This window comes from Amblyomma americanum, chromosome 11 (genome assembly GCF_052857255.1).
Source record: "Amblyomma americanum isolate KBUSLIRL-KWMA chromosome 11, ASM5285725v1, whole genome shotgun sequence".
Classification (NCBI taxonomy): Eukaryota; Metazoa; Arthropoda; class Arachnida; order Ixodida; family Ixodidae; genus Amblyomma; species Amblyomma americanum.
In genome coordinates this window covers 61,097,262-61,116,108 of record NC_135507.1, presented here as the reverse complement: position 1 = coordinate 61,116,108, position 18,847 = coordinate 61,097,262, and the positions used below count along the sequence as shown (strand labels likewise).

The following is an 18,847-nucleotide window of genomic DNA, read 5'->3' as shown; positions in this document are numbered from 1 at the left end:
GAGCTGGACGTCCCGGGAAGGTCCACGAGAGATGGGCTGGTATCCTTTCATGACATTACTAATCATTTCAGACTTGAGCGGAGGATTTACCCACCCCCGGACAAGCAATTGGTGAAGGCGCAGGAATGCGTCTGGCGACGATTGCAGACTAGATGTTTCTTCAACCCATACGTATTGAGCAAAATCTACCCGGACATTCCGCCGGAGTGCAAATGGTGTCACGAATTGGCAACCTATGACCACATATTATGGAGCTGTAGCATAGCACCGCCACCGGCGGACATTATGCGTGATCCTTCCCTCGAGCAGTGGGAGGCCGTGTTGGCCAGCTCAGACCCGGTCGTCCAGACCAGGGCCGTGGAGTGGGCCACCCAGGTCGCCGTCAGCCATGGGTTGATGGCCATCTGACACGGAATCGTCCACACATGCTCTCTGACGAAAATAAAGTTTTTCCATCCATCATTCCATCCATGGGAGCAATACCACCTCTGGGAGGCGGCTCTGCCCAGCTGCCAGGAACTATTGGCCCAACAGGCCCTGGTTCGGCGGATCTCCGCAGCGGTCAGGACCAACGGGGTCCCGGAATGAGGGACTCCGCCTTGTATTTATTTATTGAATACTGCGAACATGCTGTGTGTCCAAGCAGGAGAGGAAATACATACAGGGGAAAAGCAAAGCAAGTACGATAGTACCAAAGAATATATATGCCACAAAATAAACAATGTAAAAACACAATTGAAAATGCGGTTACAGTGCAGCTACTAAGCCAGCAGAGAACATATCAAGAACGATTGGAAAGCAACGGAGAGTTCTGCGGTAGAGCATTTCATTCAGAAACTGTTCTTGAAAAAAAGAAAAGGAAAACTTGTATGTATTCGTGCGGGCTAAAAAAGGTTCCAGGCTAAGGGTATGCTTGCGGCGCGAGGCTCGTCTAGAATCACTAGCGATGTGATTTTCGGGTCGAATACCAAGTCGAGGAAAGTATAATGAATGAAGGAAATTGAGACGGGCTTTCTTTCTTCTATTTGCAAGTGGTTCTAAGTCAGCAAGTTTCAGCATGGCGGAAGGAGAATCCAGGCGCCTGTAACGGTTGAAAATAAAGCGAGCTGCAAGACGTTTCATTTTTTTCTAGTTTTTTGGTGTCATCTGTGGTGTAGGGGTCCCATACAATGCAGGCATATTCGAGAATTGGCCTTACAATTGTTTTTCATGTCTTCAGTCTTAGGCACTAGGGCAACCGCCCATAGGAAACTTGAGAAGTTCTAATTTTTTGCGGGCGGAGGAACACATATTATCGATGTGTTTCGTCCATTTGAGCCGTGACGTTATTTTGACACCTTGATTTTATATTCTTTTACATCTCTGATGACATTGTTATTTATTTTGTATGTAAAATTAAGTTGCGTAGTCTTTTTACTGATGCAGAGAAAAACTGTTTTCTCAAAATTAATAACCATTTCCCATTCGTTGCATTCGCTAATGGGCGAGACCCACTAGGGGCCTCTCCCCGAACGCCTCTCTGTATATAAACCTAAATAAATGATTTTCACCCCCACCACCGTCAGGTTTTCCAGCCTTTTGTCTCGGCTGCCACTTTCTGTAGAAACAAAAAATAAAAAGATAAACCAGCGCCCATATACTGCGTAACACTGTGATCCCATTCCCATCACGAAAAGCTATGTTGTACTTTGTTGCAACAAATTCCCTTCCATTTAATATCGATGAGCCATTAGGCATGTCTTGCGCAAGTTGTGACCATTTCGCAGCAGGTATCCTATTCTGATTCTCTGACACACCTGGATGCTTTTTTCTATTATTTCTCTCCTCTCGATACTCAACACGCATTCTCCTCTGCGAGTCACGTTCCCCACACATGTTGATGCGTTAATGATTCCATCTATAGATAACAGGCAAACTCGTTAAGACAGCGTGTCGTTGTAATGGGTGGATACACATAAAACTGAGATTAATTTGTTTTATAACAGTTTGTTTTTCTCTGAAGCACCCTCGCTAGTGTTCATTGCCTTTTCCGGTGACACATATGCAGCGAAATGGCAGTTCATGAGCACGGAGTCCACTTCTTGCTCGCTTTGTTTATATATATATATATATATATATATATATATATATATATATATATATATATATATATATATATATATATATATATATATATATATATATATATATATATATATATTTGTGTGTAGTCACTGATCATGCTTTTACAGGATCTACTGAGGACTCGTTTTGGGCGTAATGAGCACTTAAGCACCAGTAAATTAAGGGATGGCATTCATGCCAACTCCACTGAATAAATAATGAATCCAAACATCTGGTAGGTATTGGGAAGAATAATTCCTTACCAGTTCTTTCAAGCAGATAACACCGTCTGGAAGGGTGATTCCCAGCTGCTGGAGTAAACTGGTGAGCCAGGTCTGACAGTTTCTGTGGACCAAGTTGTACGTTTGGTTCTTTGGTGCCTTTGCATATGCGTCTGCGATGCGCCCTATGGAGCAGATGATCTCGCCTAGATAAATCTAAAGAAAAGAGCTTCATTTAAAAAACATGTAAGGCTAGAGCAAAGAAACTCCTAGCAAAACAACCTCCTAATGTTTATGCATCCTTCACTATTCTTTGGTTATGTTAGTATGCGAATTTGTAGAATCTGTACTAATTATGCACGGCAGCTCCAGACACTACGTCGCCAAATTGTTGAATACTGACACTCCGACATGTTGAGCACTGTTGAATAAGTTTGTTTTAGTTCAATATTTGCTTGTCGACTGCACATAAAAGCAAAAGACTCAGACTATCTCGTCGTCGAGAGTAGGTACAAGAATGAAACGAACTGCACGGAAGGCGCAGCGTATTCTTGGGTTCATAAGTACTGATACTCACACTAAGGTCTCGGGGAGCGTAGCACATCGGCCACTTTTGTTTACTAAGATATAAAGAAAAATTGGCTACCCTACTGAAAAAATTATATAGGTTTGAACGGGTCAGCAAATAAGATTATGGCACATTTGGTTTGGCTTTATAGGATGGACGTCCCAAAGCGGCTCATTCTATGAGGGACGCCGTAGTGGAGGGCTCCGGGTAATTTCGACCACCTGGAGTTCTTAACGGGCGCTAACAATGCACAGTACACGGGATTTTCACATCTTTCCTCCATCGAAGTGCTACCGTAATGGCCGGGTTCGAACCCACGACTTGCATGCATTGTGTGATGTATGTGTACGGTAATTAACCACGGAGTCACTAAAAGGTTGAATCGCTTTGGAAGCTTCATCCTATAATGTTAAACGAAATGTGCCATAATCCTATTTGTCTCCTATTCAAACCTATACACATTTTTCAATAGGGTTATGAGCTAATGCCCAAATGCACAGAATTGGTGATTGTCTACGTAGCATTAATAGATTCCTGGGAGCCCACATACCACTCCTGGCGCAGCGGTGCAGCGCTTAAGCGATGCACCACTGGCCTGCGATGCAGGTTGCTCTCCCCAGCAACCTCTCGCGACCAATCATTAATTTTACTGCCACTTGTTACGGTGTGCGGTTTTCTCACAATCCGGTGGGCGTGTTGTGATGACGCCACGAGGTCGCGTGACCTAGACGGCCCACCTGCCTCGTAGGTGGCTTTTCTGTTGATTTTTCATGGATTTTTCCTTAATGTCTACCACGCCGACGACCAGACCGGATTTTTCTATGACACGAGCTCCTTGGCGCTACGGCGTCAAAAACTGTATTTGAACGAAGGAACCCGGGCCACGCAGGACACTGGGTTCCCGCACGACCCCAATGCGCTCAAATGTTTATGTTAGAAGTGTTATACGCAAAGACCACATGAGGGAGGATGGTATCCCGGGTCTTGTGTTCTTTCTCTACATAAAGGATGAGCATGTCGGTCAACGGTTTAGTTTAATGCTTCTTAGTGGTAGTAGCAACATTTATTTCGGAAGAGAGGAGTCAGGGCACAAGCGGTGGGCGAGAGAAAGATTTGGAGTTTCACTGATCTGTTTTTCGTATTTTAGGATCCTATTGGCCTCCGCCGCCGCCTTGGCCCTCGTCACTGCAGCTTAATCTTGGTGCTCGGATCGGAGTCCGACGCTCCGTAAGTCCGTTGGTCTCCGGATAGTACGCAGTAGTTCGCTGGTGGTTTGTGTGGCTGAAGTTCAGAATGGCTTAGGTAAGCCCGGCCGTAAATGCGCTTCCCCCATCAGTGATGACAACTTTGGGGGCGCCGTGGCTCAAAACGATCTGCTCGACGAAAAATTTTGCGACTTCCGCCGCAGTTCCGCTCGGCAAGGCTTTTGCTTCGGCACAGCGGGTCAAGCAGCCGGCCACCACGACGATCCACTTGTGGCCTGACGTTAATGTGGGGCCGAAGACATCCAATCCAGTCTGTTGAAAGGACTTGCTCGGTGGTGGTACGGGCTTCAATAGTCCGACTAGGCTGATCAGTGGCGCCTTTCGGCGTTGATACGGAATGTTTTCACGTACCGTGCGACGTCGGCGAACAATCGTATAGCTAGTAGCAGTTATCTTGAATGCGGTGCAGGGTGCGGATGAACTCCAGGTGGCCAAGCTGTGTTTCATCGTGCGAAGCCTGCATAATCTCTGCTCAGAAGCTTTTAGGAACGATGGTAGATACCACATATGTCTATGTATGACAGGAATCAGAGCCGCTTGTTCTTGGACTTTCGGCCAGTTGTGAGTAAGGGTACGTGTAATACTTTCTACTGTTTCTCTTTGGTGCGCACACTTGCAGGTGTACCAGCAAATGAGCAATTTATGGTTCGTGACAATTTTGCCCAAAGTATATTTATATGAAGAAAGTGATAACTCAGGACTGTCATACTTGTAGATTCGTGCGGTTTTTCAAGTCAGGGTTTTGTTTCTTATGTTACATGCATGTAATCGACGAAGATAACGTGGGCCGCACTAGTACCCACCGCTGGGGAACCTGCCATTGCAGAGCCGTGGCGCATCGCTTACCCTCCGCATCAGTGCGCCAGGAGTTGTATGAGGATTCCCGTGGATCTATTAATGCAGAGTAGAGAACGACCTTCTGCATGTATGAGAATTTGAAAAAAAAAAATTGAAAATTGCTTTGTGGGGAGTGAGTGAGTGAAAACTTTTATTGATACAGTCAAGAGATTCGCGGATTCGAAAGCTCCGTCGTCTTCGTTCTTGGCGCTGGCGATCGGAGTCTTCGCTTCAGCATGGGTGGGCCCCTATTCCAGGGCTCCACTGAGCCGTGCTGCATCGCCCGCGTGCCTCACTAAGGCCCGTTGGGCCGTAAGGAAATGGCGCTGTAACTGTCTCACTCATCTCGGCGGGCACCTGAAGCGCACCGTAAGGGAAGGGTTTAAGGAGGAACTGATATAAGAAAGGAAGAAAGGGGTGTCATAGTGGAGGGCTCCGGAATAATTCCGACCGCCTGGGGATCTTTAACGTGCACTGGCATCGCACATTGACCCATTGCGCTATCGCGCCGTACCTTTAAGACAGAGCTCAAGTGTCCCTTCCAATTTTGCTTTTATTGTTTCTCGGCTCTGCTGGATTTACGCAAACTTAAGGTGAAATAGATATGCCTTTTGGAAGTATTGTGCGACGTTGTGCGGAATATTTACCGACAATCTCTAAAAGCGCGTCTGGTTTCACGGTCTTGAAAAAACAATGCGCCCTCTGTGACTGAGCCTACAAACGGATCAGCGCTTTAAATATCGTTTTTCCTCTAATTTCCCTCTTTGATTCGTAGGCATTACTGAGGTGTGTACAGTTGGTTTGATGCATGCGCTTACCTCCTCGCCCAGTTTTTCTTCATCGACGGTAGCCTTCATGACGCCTGTCAGCTTTCCACCTTCATTGAAAGCCTCCAGCTTTAGCACTACTCCATCGGAGTTCTTGAAAATTACTCCCCAGTGCATGCAGCTCCGTTTGGTGTCCTCTTTGCATAGTGTGTATGATGCTTCGGGAAGGCGTTTGATACGAGACAGCACAAGCACAACTTTCCACTTCTCCAGTTTTTCGCTTGTCCCGCTGGCTTCCATTAACTGCTGGTCCTGATGTCTGGAACAAATTTGCGGTTTTCTTAGCCGCATTGTTAAAAAGATTAATGCGATAGCATCTGGAAGTCGGCCCCTTCCAAAATATTCCTAAGGACCCTTTAAATTTTGAAATTTTAGTCCCCCCCCCCCCCGAAGAAAGTGGGGTTAAGTGGATTAGTGAGAATTAGTGGGTGGATTACTGGAATTTTGTGGGGCTTATTGGAGGATTAATGGATATTGATGGGCTTGTTACGTGGGACGGTAGCTCGTTTAGTATAATACCGTATGACAGTCCAATGGAGGGCACTCGAGCATTGTACTCCTCAGATTTTCAAATTTGACGGTGAAGATGACATCACAACCATCTCGATCAATCAGAAAATTTCGTTACGGAGAAACAGGTTGGTTATTGAAGACGAGAACCTAAATGTTTTCGCTTTAATATAAGATCACGTGTAATTCTCCGCTGTGGAGAAATGTAACTTCGGAATGAATTTTGCTGTGAAGCGTTATCAAATATACTTCACATTCTGTCCATTTGAAAAACAGCCCACCGACTTTTAACAGTCTCGAGGGGGAGAAGTTTGATTTGGTTGCGGTTGCTTTCTTTTTGTGCCTCAAAAAAGCACACACAGATAACGCGAAAAGTGCTAGTAACATTAGGCTCCGCAACAGTGGTAAGTAATGCCGAGCAAAAGGCTCCAATATGACGCTTAATAGCGAACCTGCGCTAGAGTCTCCCCGCTTACCCTTATGGCGCCACCTAGCGGCCCTCACAGCATTTGCTGTTTAGGACATGGCCTCCGCGATTAAGCGCAGCTCCTTGATCGCGGAGGCCCCGTTAGGTTGAACGTTGCTACCCTCGCTAGCAGTGCTGAAAGGTGATGCGAAAAAGGACGTGAACCGCCGACCCATCACGGCGTTTTCAAGTGCCACATTATGCAGGTCTCCGTTAGTGTTTTCTACTTAATTCTGTCGCGGCCACACACAATACAGCGGCTTCAGAGATGAGTTAAGGCATTCGGTGAAGCACGGCACGTACACTTGCGGTTCATTTGTTGACTTCGTCCCTGTGCAAGCTTTAATCTTAACTCCGTGCAGCTTCTCAAGTACTAGCATACAAAAACAATTTGACGTTTACTCGCTCTGCAGTCCAGACGGCAAATCATGGCTGCCAGCCACCGATGAGAGAGTAAAGAGGAAGTATTCTGTGGGCGACACCGATCGAAGTCATGCGCCACCCGCCATGTGTTGAAATTGTTCCACACAGCATACCATCTCCAGGCTCTAATATAGCGACTCTGTGAGGATCATTGACATCTAAGATATGTAACCTGTAGTCAAAGAAACTCACCGGGCAGGAATTGCTCGCTGTTTAGACGAAATAAAATTTACATCGGTTCAACAGCACTAAGAGTGTTTTAGTCTTCCGGCTGATTTAATGTTAGCCCCCTGTTGTGATGCTACCTCGGAAACTTTCATTCTAATTTGTTTCAGGATACTCAAAACATGCAAGACAAGTATCCGCCGGCACAGTGCTCATATTGAACACAAGCTAGGGCAGCAGCGGCAGCAGAACAAATGGTTACTTGTTAAATACAGTGAAATCAACCAACCTGCGTAAACCAAGGACGATGGTCAGGCGCTACGATGTTTTCCTGCCGCTGCCTCTGCTGCCCGAAGTGGGATGCATCCGTCGGCAGGCTGGGCTTTTATAACAAGCTTGAAGGGGGCGTTGTCTGCTGGCCGTCCAAAATACCAGCAGGGCGAGAGATGCAGCAGTGTAGATAGTCGATGTTAGTCGGTAGCTAGTCGGCACAATGCTGGTTCTGCGCAAAGCAAAGACGGTGGTCAGGCGCTACACGATTGTTCCTGCCGCTGCCTCTGCTGCCCGAGTTCATTCCATATAATACGAGTTTTTCCGCTGTAATCGTTTTCCGGATGCGTAGTCTGGAGGCAATGAAGTATACATTGCTATGCGGCTCTTAAACCACTAATTAGCTCGCTGAAAAGTTAGGAAAAACCTGGACACATTACTCATTGTGTAAATAGTTTGTACATATTACTTCTCCCCCTGTCCTCTATTCCTGTCCCCTCACCTCTTTCATTTCATTTCTCCATTCTGCCTGCTGTCCTTTATTTCCGCTGCCCCAGCTCAGGTGCTTCAGTATCGATGGCAGATGCCGGGGCTAGCAAAAATCTTTTCCTTCCTTTTTACTATTATTTTTAATAAAACCACTACCACCACCACCATTCCTCGCACACTTGCGAGTGAATACATTCGTGAAAATAATAATAATTGGTTTTTGGGGAAAGGAAATGGCCCAGTATCTGTCTCATGTATCGTTGGACACCTGAACCGCGCCGTAAGGGAAGGGATAAAGGAAGGAGTGAAAGAAGGAAGGAAGAGAGAAGCGCCGTAGTGGAGGGCTCCGAAATAATTTCGACCACCTGGGGATCTTTAACGTTCACTGACATCGCACAGCACACGGGCGCCTTAGCGTTTTTCCTAAGGCGCCCGTGTACTGTGCGATGTCAGTGCACGTTAAAGATCCCCAGGTGGTCGAAATTATTCCGGAGCCCTCCACACTGTCGCGTTTTCACCGTATGTTGAGAAAGTGGACAAATTATGTACGTGAGTGTCTCGGGTACAGCGCTTTCAAAGAGAGAGCATTTTCTACTCCCCGAAGAGAATATGCTAGCGATACATACTCCTTTTGCTCGTTCCTTCTCCTCCCAACCTTCAATGCGAACGTGCCTGAAGGCGCTGATTACCCGTTACATTTGCCTCTGCTTTCCTTGCTTGGCGCCTGCGTGCTGCGCGATGCCAGTGCATGTTCAAGGTCACCAAATGGCCGAAATTGTTCCGGAGCCCATCACTAGAGCACATTTTTCTCCGTTTCCTTTCTCACTCCCACCTTCCCTCTTCTCGCACAGCGCGGTTGAGGTGTCCATCGATATATGCGAGACAATTGAAAACTGGTTTTGGAGGAAATTAAATGACGCGGTATTTGTATTACATATCGGAGGACACCTGAGCCGCGCCTTAAGGGAAGGGATAAAGGAACGAAGAGAAGAAAGGAAGGATGAGGTCTCGTATTGGAGGGCTCTGGAATAATTTCGACCACCTGAGGATCTTTAACGTGCACCGAAATCGCAGAGCGCACGGGTGCCTTAGCGTTTCGCCTCCATCGAAGTGCGGCTGCCGCGGTCGGCTTCGAACCCGGGTACTCCGGATCAATAGCCGAGCGCTCTAACCACTGAGCCCACGCGGCGAGTTGTGGGAAAATTACTGCGCCATTTCCATCCCCAAAAACAATTAATACAAACACCAGAAAATTGGTTTTTGAGGAAAGGAAATGGTCCCGTAACGGTCTCACATATCTCGGTGGGCACCCGAACCACGCCATAAGGAAAGGGGTAAAGGAGGGAATTAAAGAATAAAGGGAGAAAAAGGTGCCGTAGTGGGGGGCTCCGGAATAATTTCGACCACCTGGGGATCTGCAACGCGCACTGAGATCGCACTGCACACGGAAGCCTTTTGGGTTTCACCTCTATAGAAACGCAGCCGCCGCGGTCGGGTTCGAACCCGGTACTTAATACGAACATACTACACTGCTTTTAAACTGCTCTTCCGCACATCGTTTATCGAGCCTCCTCTCTCATATATATACTTCATAACATGCCTTTCCTTTCCTTCAAAGAACATATATTTCGCTACAGCTGGAGTATTAATGCTGAAAGCAAAAAAAAATATAAATGAAGCTTGTACGAGCTGGTAATTCATTGAATAATACAGCACGATTTAAAACAGGAACGAAGGAAGAATGACCCTGTTTCAAATCGCGCTGGGTAAAGGAGGGAATTAATGAATAAAGGGAGAAAGAGGTGCCGTAGTTGAGGGCTACGGAATAGTTTCGACCGGCAGGGCGCTCCTTAAAAGATTAGGCCATGAAAACATAAAAGAAACGGAGGATAGGATGGCTAACATACAAGACTCTTTTCGCCAGACACTGAAAGCTAGCCCCATACCGAGGAATATGGACTTGAATCTGCACGCGGCCAGAATACAAGCACGAGCAGAATACGTAGAAAAACACCTGGCCACTAAAACAATGTGGTATACACGGATGCAGCCCTATGCCCGTGGGACCACAAAACCAAAGAACGTAGAGTTGCGGCAGCGACCGTGGATCACATAGGAGAGCTGATAAGCAGCGCCACCCTAAGGAGCTGCACGGTAACAGAGGGGGAAGAAGCAGCTGTAGCTCTAGCAGCGGCGGAGGGTTACCGTAGAAACAGATCCTTGATAATACTCACAGACTCCAAAGAAGCATGCAGACACTACAGGGCAGGTAGAATCAACAAAGGGGCGCTGAGAATCCTCCTCGAGGCAGGGCTTCCGAACGAAAAGGTACAGCATACAATTTTCTGGGTGCCCGGTCGCACCGGAATAGAGGGTAATGAGAGGGCCGACAGTCTAGCTCGTGAGCTTACGTACCGAGCGGGACAGTCAATGGACCCGGATACCACTATGACGGTGGAACCAACGTACGCGGAAATACTAAACCATCACAGAGGCAAAAGGAAAATATATCCACCACCCCACCCATCTTTGACACAACATGAAGCAGTCGGCTGGCGAAGGCTGCAGACAGGAACATTCTCAAATCTACACATCCTACATAAAATGTTTCCCACTCAATACAGCGTCACATGCCCATGGTGTGGGGCCGTCCCAACACTATATCACATCACATGGGAGTGCAGAAATAACTTTGCTTTCCACAAAGAGGAAAAACCCAGTGCGGAACAGTGGGAGAACCTGCTCACCAGCGGCGTGCTCACATTCCAAAAAGGATTGGTGCAGCACGCTCTCAAAGTGAACAGGCTCAGCGGTGCTCTGGAATAGGGGAGGGGGGCGACCACTCAAGACGATGGAGACTTCAGTAAAACATGAAGACCTCTGTTAGCTGCAGAAAGCTGTAAATAGAGCAATAAAGTTTTTCCATTCCATTCCATTCGACCGCCCGGGGATCTGCAACGCGCACTGGCATCGCACTGCACACGGAAGGCTTTTGGCTTTCACCTCCATCGAAATGCGGCCACCGCGGTTGGGTTCGAAGCCGGGTACTTAATACGAACATAATACCCTGCTTTTAAACTGTTCTTCCGCACATCACCTATCGAGCCTCTCTCTCATATATATACCTTATAACACGCCTTTCCTTTCCTTCAAAGAACCTATTTTTCGCTACAGCTGGAGTATTACTGCTGAAAACAAAAAAAATATAACTGAAGCTTCAACGAGTTGGTAATTTATTGAATAATACAGCATAATTTAAAATAGGAACGAAGGAAGAAAGGTCCTGCTTCAAATCGCGCTGTATTGTACAAAAAATTACAGCGCTTAAGTTGCTTTCGTCAATCGCAAACTTCAACAGCAATGGGCGCAAACGTTCTGAGTTTATTCAAAGAATTCTCTGTTTCTCCCCTTTCTTAATTCATTTATACAGGGCTGTGGTATGCAACGTGTGCGCTTACTTTACGGAAGGTAAAAGTAACGATTTAAAGGAAAGAATGAATGGCCCAACATTCAACTTTTGGACCGACACGTGATATCGGGCAAGCTTTTATAGCCTTCTGGAAGACTAGTTGGAGAGAGTATACAAGCAAAAAATAAGCCAAATGGGGGGTGTCACGAAATAACTTTTGTCATAAAAAGCTGACATCGCACAGCACACGGGCGCCTCAGCGTTTTTCCTTCATAAAAACGCAGCCGCCGCGTTTTTATGGAGGAAAAACGCTAAGGCGCCCGTGTGCTGTGCGATGTCAGTGCACGTTAAAGATCCCGAGGTGGTCTAAATTATTCCGGAGCCCTCCACTACGGCACCTCTCTCTTCCTTTCTTCTTTCACTCCCTCCTTTACCCTTCCCTTACGGCGCGGTTCAGGTGTCCAACGATATATGAGACAGATACTGCGCCATTTCCTTTCCCCAAAAAACCAATTAAAAAAATAAAAAGCTACGAAGCGGCTGGCACGACACAGACAATGGAGAAGAAAAGGGTAATAAGGAGACACTCCGGCACACAAGGTATGTCATATGCACTGAAAAGTGCACCACATTGTGAAGAAAAGACATGGTTCAAGAGTTTTGAATCATTCAAAAAAGCTTTAAAAGGCAACAATTTAGATAGTGATCAAGGAAGAACAGAATTTTAACAAGCAGACAACCATGAATAAGGTGGCAGCTAAAAATTGGAGGGGACACTTAACCCTCGCTTTAAGGGTTAGACGTTCATATTTGCGGTATTGGTCATTCTCGACATTACATTCACCTGAAGACCTTCAGAACGCTAAAATATGATTGGACACCTTCGAACAAAACGAAGTTTGGAAGCGGAGGCTGTTGTTGAGAAGAAACGTTTCTTTCGAGAAGCTCATTAAAGGGGGTTCGAAACACCGCTTGAACGGATGCCGGTTACACATCAGATCGATTCTTTATGTCACACAGATGCTGACTAAAAAATAATTACGAGAATCGATGCATAAGAACTGGAGTTATTCAATGAAGAAACTTCAAAATACAAGCAAACGAAGTGCTGCCCTCAGCTCGATTTTCGCGCAGCTTCTCATTCCCAGTTCAGTTCAATTCAGGAAAACTTTATTTCCGGCAGATGGTGGTCTCCCTACCCCCTCACAGGCTCGGCCGAAGCCTAAGCCCGATCAGGAGGAGAGGCCGTCGGCTGAGGACGGTGTAGCTGATGCTTCACGGCCTCAGCCGCCATGCGGGTTGCTTTGCGCTGCGCGTTGGGGTCCTCGCTCCGCAGCAGCGCCTCCCAGGCTTCAAAACTAGTTATGTCTTGTTTAGCCCCTGGTGAGCTAAGACATTCCCAAGTAATGTGGTTTAGCGTACCCCTTGCCCCACAGTCGATGCATTTTTTGTCATCTGGGTTTTTAGCAATTTTGGCTGGCGATATGTATACCCCTGCCTGGATCCTCCTCCAGATGTAAGCCTCTTGGTGACTAAGAGATACGTCCGTAGGAGGGTATACTCTTCTTTCTAATTTGTAATTATCCGTAATTTCCTTGTATGTGATTGGGGCATCCTTAAGATTATTGCAGATGGGTTGCTCCGCTGCTGCCCGGATGTAGGTTAATCGGGCTAGCAGGTGAGCGGCCTCGTTACCAGCTATTTCCTCATGTGCTGGTATCCAGAATAGTGCAGCGAACCTGTGTTTTGGCATGCTGTCCAGAATGCGTTTGGCTTCCCAAGAGACCAAGCCCTTACTAAAATTTCTGACAGCGGACTTACTGTCGCAAAGAATATATCCTGCATTAGATCCTGCCAGGGCGAGCGCCACCGCCACTTCTTCAGCAGTTTCTGTGTTCTGGGTTCTGACTGAGGCTGTGATCTGGGGTTTTCCCTGACCGTCTACAACGGCCGAAACCGCAGCCGCCTCTAGTCCCCCAGCGGCATCTACGTATGCTACCTCCTCGGCAGGCAGCTCTCTGAACTTTTTACCCATAGCCTTGGCCCTATGTTGTCTTCTATCTTTGTTGAACTGAGGGTGCATGTTTTTCGGTATGGGGGAATTTTGATTTTGGACCTGACGTCGAGAGGTATCTCTACCTTGCCTTCTATTTTGCTGTCAGGCTCTACCCCCACCCATGCCATAATTTTCCTACCTGTCCGGGTTTTGCTAAGTCCCATTTCACTCTCCCAATGACGACACTTAATGCGATTAATCAAAACAGCCTATCTGAGCACGTGGCGGAAGTTTGCACTCCATGGTTGCCTGTTCTCTGTAACTCGTTCATGCCAAGGCTGGCAGCGCCGTTTGCATGGTTACAACAACCATGTGAACGCCCAGCTGACCCACTGATGCTTCACCGTCACGTCGACGGCGCAGAAGGGAACACTGATCAGTGATGTTCTCTTACTTATGGATCCGAACTCGAGCGCGAGATACTGCGACGGTGTGACAGCCTGCGCAAGATATCAGACACACTTATCATTGCGCGTACCGCTACTGCTTACTGCCAACTATCACCCGTCGCTCCTAGCGCGCTGGTTGGTCATGGCGAGCAAGGAGCGCGCGCTGTTGACGGGAACGTGGTGCCATCTGGCGCTGCCGCCCGGTGATCCTCCACAAGCTGACGATGTGCACTGCCTGCTAAATGTGAAACGAACGCATCCTTCCCTGGGACCGAAACGAACGCTTATAGAGTGCAATGGCTCGATCGGACCGATTCCGCAAAGCCGCTCTCAGATACATAGAGAGTGGTCATAAGTGTTGAGTGCTAGGTCGTCGCATGTTTACAGACAGGCGCGAAGTCCTTCGATGCAAAAAGTAGCCAGAGCCTCTGGTGGTGTATTCTTGTTTTACTTGCTTTACAGTGCTTTTATCTAGGGCAAAAAGTTGCTTTTGTTAATGTAATATAAAAGACAAACTTAACAAAACGTATCTCTAATTATGAACACAATAGGCAGTATATTATTTACTCTTTGTCCAATCATCAAGCTCCCACTAAGTGATGTCATATCCGCTGCTAATAACCGTCATTGTATGGTGACACTGTCAGCACCACGAATTTGTTTTTGCGAGCTAATTAAAATATTAAAAACCGCAGTATACACGCTACGACCGATGCTAATAGCATTACTATAACCTGTGCAACCAACAGGCAAAACAATGCACTGAAAATGTGTTTCGGGGCCCCTTTAAGTATCCACTCTATTTTTTTATTCGTTTTAATTCACTCCGACGCTGCCCAAGAGCTCCAATCACAAAAAATGAACCAGCAATTTTGTTGCTGCTTTCATGCGCCTCATGTGATCTTGACTCATCTTCTGCGTCATGACCACCGTTTGGCTGTTGAAACTGACACCAAAGTTGCATGACAAAAAAAAATTGAGTAAATTATCTACCATACTTAGACTTATTTGCGATAATGGCAGCCTATTCCGAGTCCTGGGAATAGCGCAGGGTATCGACGAAGCGTATCGAGCCCGCTATCTTAGGCTGCTTCTGAAGGACACTCCTTTCAATTCGCTCCAAGTCCGGCGAGCGTACGCGAGTGTCTTCCACGGAGGCGTTCGTGACACCCTCACGCGGGTCCCTGAGGGAATTGCGGTAATTAAATCAACTAATGCATGCTTGTGCGCAGTGTCGTAAGACGCGGTCTAAACTATTTGAATATGAAATGCCCATTATTCCTGTAGACCATTACAAAAATGCAGTCGCCTTTTTTATCACTGGAATCGACTCCTCAGGACCTCGTTACATTGCAAAGCTAGGTCAAATCAACATTTTCCCAACTAGACAAAGAATCGACTTGAACCCCTTAGAACTTGGCAGCGTTGTACTTGTCCGCCGGAAACAACCAGTGGCCTCTTTGGACTATAGTTATATATAATTGGTTTTGGGGGGAAAGGAAATGGCGCAGTATCTGTCTCATATATCGTTGGACACCTGAACCGCGCCGTAAGGGAAGGGATAAGGGAGGGAGTGAAAGAGGAAAGGAAGAAGGAGGTGCCGTAGTGGAGGGCTCCGGAATAATTTCGACCACCTGGGGATCTTTAACGTGCACTGGCATCGCACAGCAAACGGGCGCCTTAGCGTTTTTCCTCCATAAAAACGCAGCCGCCGCGGTCAGGTTCGAGCCCGGGAACTCTCCGGATCAGTAGTCGAGCGCCCTAACCACTGAGCCACCGCGGCGGGTGGATGTATAGTTCGGATAGAAAAACTGCATTCCAGTCCTGACGGAAAAGTTTCGATGACTATAACCGTACGAAGGCACTTGAACCGTCTCATGCAACATATTTTACCTCACTGAGGCTCGATCTGTTCAGCGGGGGTGATTATTGGGACTTCGTCACGACAAAAACTCCCCGTCAACACCACAATATTGCACGTTGCTTGCGCCTCCCTAGAAGCCGCGCTTTTTCAAGCGATGTTCGTTCACCGTCGCGGCTGTGTCGACAAAGCTCTTTCAGCCGTCCACAGAGCAGTAGGTTGGCCCTCCACGCACTACGCTACTTAAACCCCGCCAACATTCCACACCTGTGAGCACGACGACCGTCGGAGCGAATAGAAGAAAGAAGCTCCGTTGAGAGCAAGCACACGAACCCACCTTCTCTAGCTGCCTCCTTCGGCACACATGCCGTCTATCTCTTGGTGTCCAAGGGAAGACTTTACTTTTGCAGGCAACGGCAACTGCGTGTGACAAAGTGCAGAACACCCCCAGAAAGCGTTTCAGCAGAGACAATCGTTTGGTTTCCCCGTCCCGCTTTATCGCGAGCGGTCTTGATGGGGGCGGAGATAACTCAGACTGCATATCTCTAATGCTCAAAGTCTAGGTGAAACAGCTATATAGAGTCACACTGCTGATACCTTACTCCTTGTTTTCCACTTCCTTGTTTTCGAGCGTTTTCTAAGCAACCCATTACTCATCGCGCTTGTTACATAATCTTCACCCGACCATCACATTCCCCAACGAACTGTACCTCTATATACAATTGTACATACAGTCGTCCGCACGCCTGTCTCGAGCGTCCAGACGCCTCACTGAGAAGTGCACCAGTCATGTGCTAGTGCTCTAGACCTCGAAACGTGACCTTTTCCTGCATGCACATTGCCATGGATTGTGCTTAACTCATGGTTTCTTTCAACTGTGTATTGGGCCCGCCAATCAGCGGCAATAGTCATAAATGCACAACAGAGCAAGCGTGCAGCTCGAACGCTCTGGACAAATGTTTGGACGACTGCACTAATTTTATTCATTTTGAGACTGTTAAGAAGAACTGGCGGTTCGGTGTTGGTTAGCGCAGTGCAAGTAGGCAGTGTGGTGTTTTAACGCGAGCACGCCCACCGTTTTTCTATAGACAAGCGTCATGTTTGTAAACAAAGGTGGCGATGCGATCGGCAGCGATGCGGCGTGTAGGCAAAATGCAGCACGCCTACACTGCCCCAAGCGACGCTGCCTTCGAACCGAACTGGTGTATGCGAACATTTCAAAGCGCGCGCGTCGCTTGTGGTTAGAAACATTTTTGTTGATGCTCGGAGAGCATAGTTGTGCATTTTTTCAGCCTGTTCGCCAGGCGGCATTAGTAGGCGGTGTGCTTCATCGGGTGCTCCGCGACAATTGTGAAAGCGCAGTGCTATACGGCCGGTGAAAGCGTGAGGTACGGGGAGGAACTAATCGTCCACAGTTCTCAACATATGGGCCGATAAAGCATATCCGATTGCTTGTGAAAGATAGGACGACGTGGTGCACGACGCGAATATCAGCTTTCTCACACGACGAACCTTGTAATGTGCTTCCTATTTTCACTGAGCCGCTTCACTCCGGAGACCTTGGAACTTAATGAACACTATAGCTGCTTTGAATAAGGCAAATGCGATCCGAGAGCTCCACGAGCGCGTGCATAGACATTTTCCTCGAGCTCCAAACGAAATTTACGCGCGCGCTCTGCTAAGCTATAAAATTTTGCTTCTTATTTTAGAATTCATTCATGTGTGCGCATTCTGCTTGATCGGTGTGGCTTTTGGCGTGGAATTTGCCGTGTTCGCCACGTTCTGATCGACCTACAATGTGAAAATTCAAATAATTTGGGAAATAACACTGCGTGACTTTGTCGAGATCCTTGTGTCGTTGGACCGGTGTTGGAACGACACACTTGTTGAAATTCGCGAAAATGAAAACAGAGAAAAAACCGTCGTGCGTGCAGTACTACCCGAGTCCGGTGCTTCTTCAAGCGCAGCACGGTGTGAACGCTGAAGGCGGCAGCTTTTTGTCTCTTTTTCTGCGCGAAGTGATGTTCGGGACGTTGTCCAGGTGATAAGCATCTGAAAATGGCCCCCTGCGTTCAAATTACGATACCAAGCACACGGAATATCGCGCCTAAACTTACGCTGAGAGCACGACAGAATGAGAACGAGTTGCAGGGAATACTTTGTTTTTGCACAGTTCACCACGCGACCGAACAGCAACGCTGCGAAGTCAGAGACACAAACCAAATTATTAGATTTGAATGCAGAAACGAAATATAATAACCCAAGGGGCGAAACGAGCTCGGCGGTAATAATTAGCCGCGAAGCCGATCCGTCGCCGAACCTGTCTTGCTCCTCGGCCCCTGCCCGTCGCTTTCGAGCCTACCTGACTGAAATAAACTTTTGAAAACTTATGCCGCTTCCTTTCTTCCGCATAGCGGTTCGACCAACCACACCACAATTGGTCGGCACGCCGTGAATTGTGCCCAAAAACACGCAAGCGCGGCGCACCCAATGCAGAAGGTCTCGCTCTTTGCCTACACAACGAAAGTCACTGCTGACGCCAGCGCCACCGCATCTCTTTGACGTCACGGCCTGACGCTTGTCTATACCGATAACCTACAAATGATTGGTCCCCAAGAGTGATGCCCAAAGGGCCAACATGCGTCGGGGCCAGTATCCCTCTCCCCCATCATAGCCACAACCACCATGCACCACAAATGATCGCTCCAACAGCAAGAGGGACCGTACGGTTCAAGCCTATCTTCAAGTGTTTCTCCATGTACTGAGTTCAGTGGCAGACGGCTTATCTTTAGAGGTAACTGCCGCCGCTCTCGATAAAAAAAGGGAAAATATACAAGCAACCTTTAGGCACACACGTACAGATTTACGTTAGTTAGTTAGTTATATTGATTTTAATGGCGCAAAATACAGATTTACGTGTTTGCAGGGAAGGTGCACATATGTAGTATCAGCACTGCTCCTGGTTTTGCGGTATTACAGGGCATTCAA

General features: G+C 47.4%; 1 protein-coding gene across 2 annotated transcripts in view; it reads right to left on the bottom strand.

Annotated features, from left to right (window-relative positions):
- LOC144109520 (uncharacterized) overlaps positions 1 to 16,339 on the bottom strand; it is a 53,217-nt gene extending 36,878 nt beyond the window's left edge. For both annotated transcript variants that reach the window (XM_077642344.1, XM_077642345.1), the window contains exons 1-4: positions 16,197 to 16,339; positions 7,675 to 7,887; positions 5,813 to 6,080; positions 2,367 to 2,540 (exon numbers count right to left, since the gene is read on the bottom strand). In XM_077642344.1, coding sequence (XP_077498470.1) covers positions 2,367 to 2,540; positions 5,813 to 6,061 — 423 coding nt within the window. In that variant the 5' untranslated portion in view covers positions 6,062 to 6,080; positions 7,675 to 7,887; positions 16,197 to 16,339. The remainder of the gene's footprint in view (positions 1 to 2,366; positions 2,541 to 5,812; positions 6,081 to 7,674; positions 7,888 to 16,196) is intronic.
- Between the last annotated feature and the right edge of the window lie 2,508 nt (positions 16,340 to 18,847).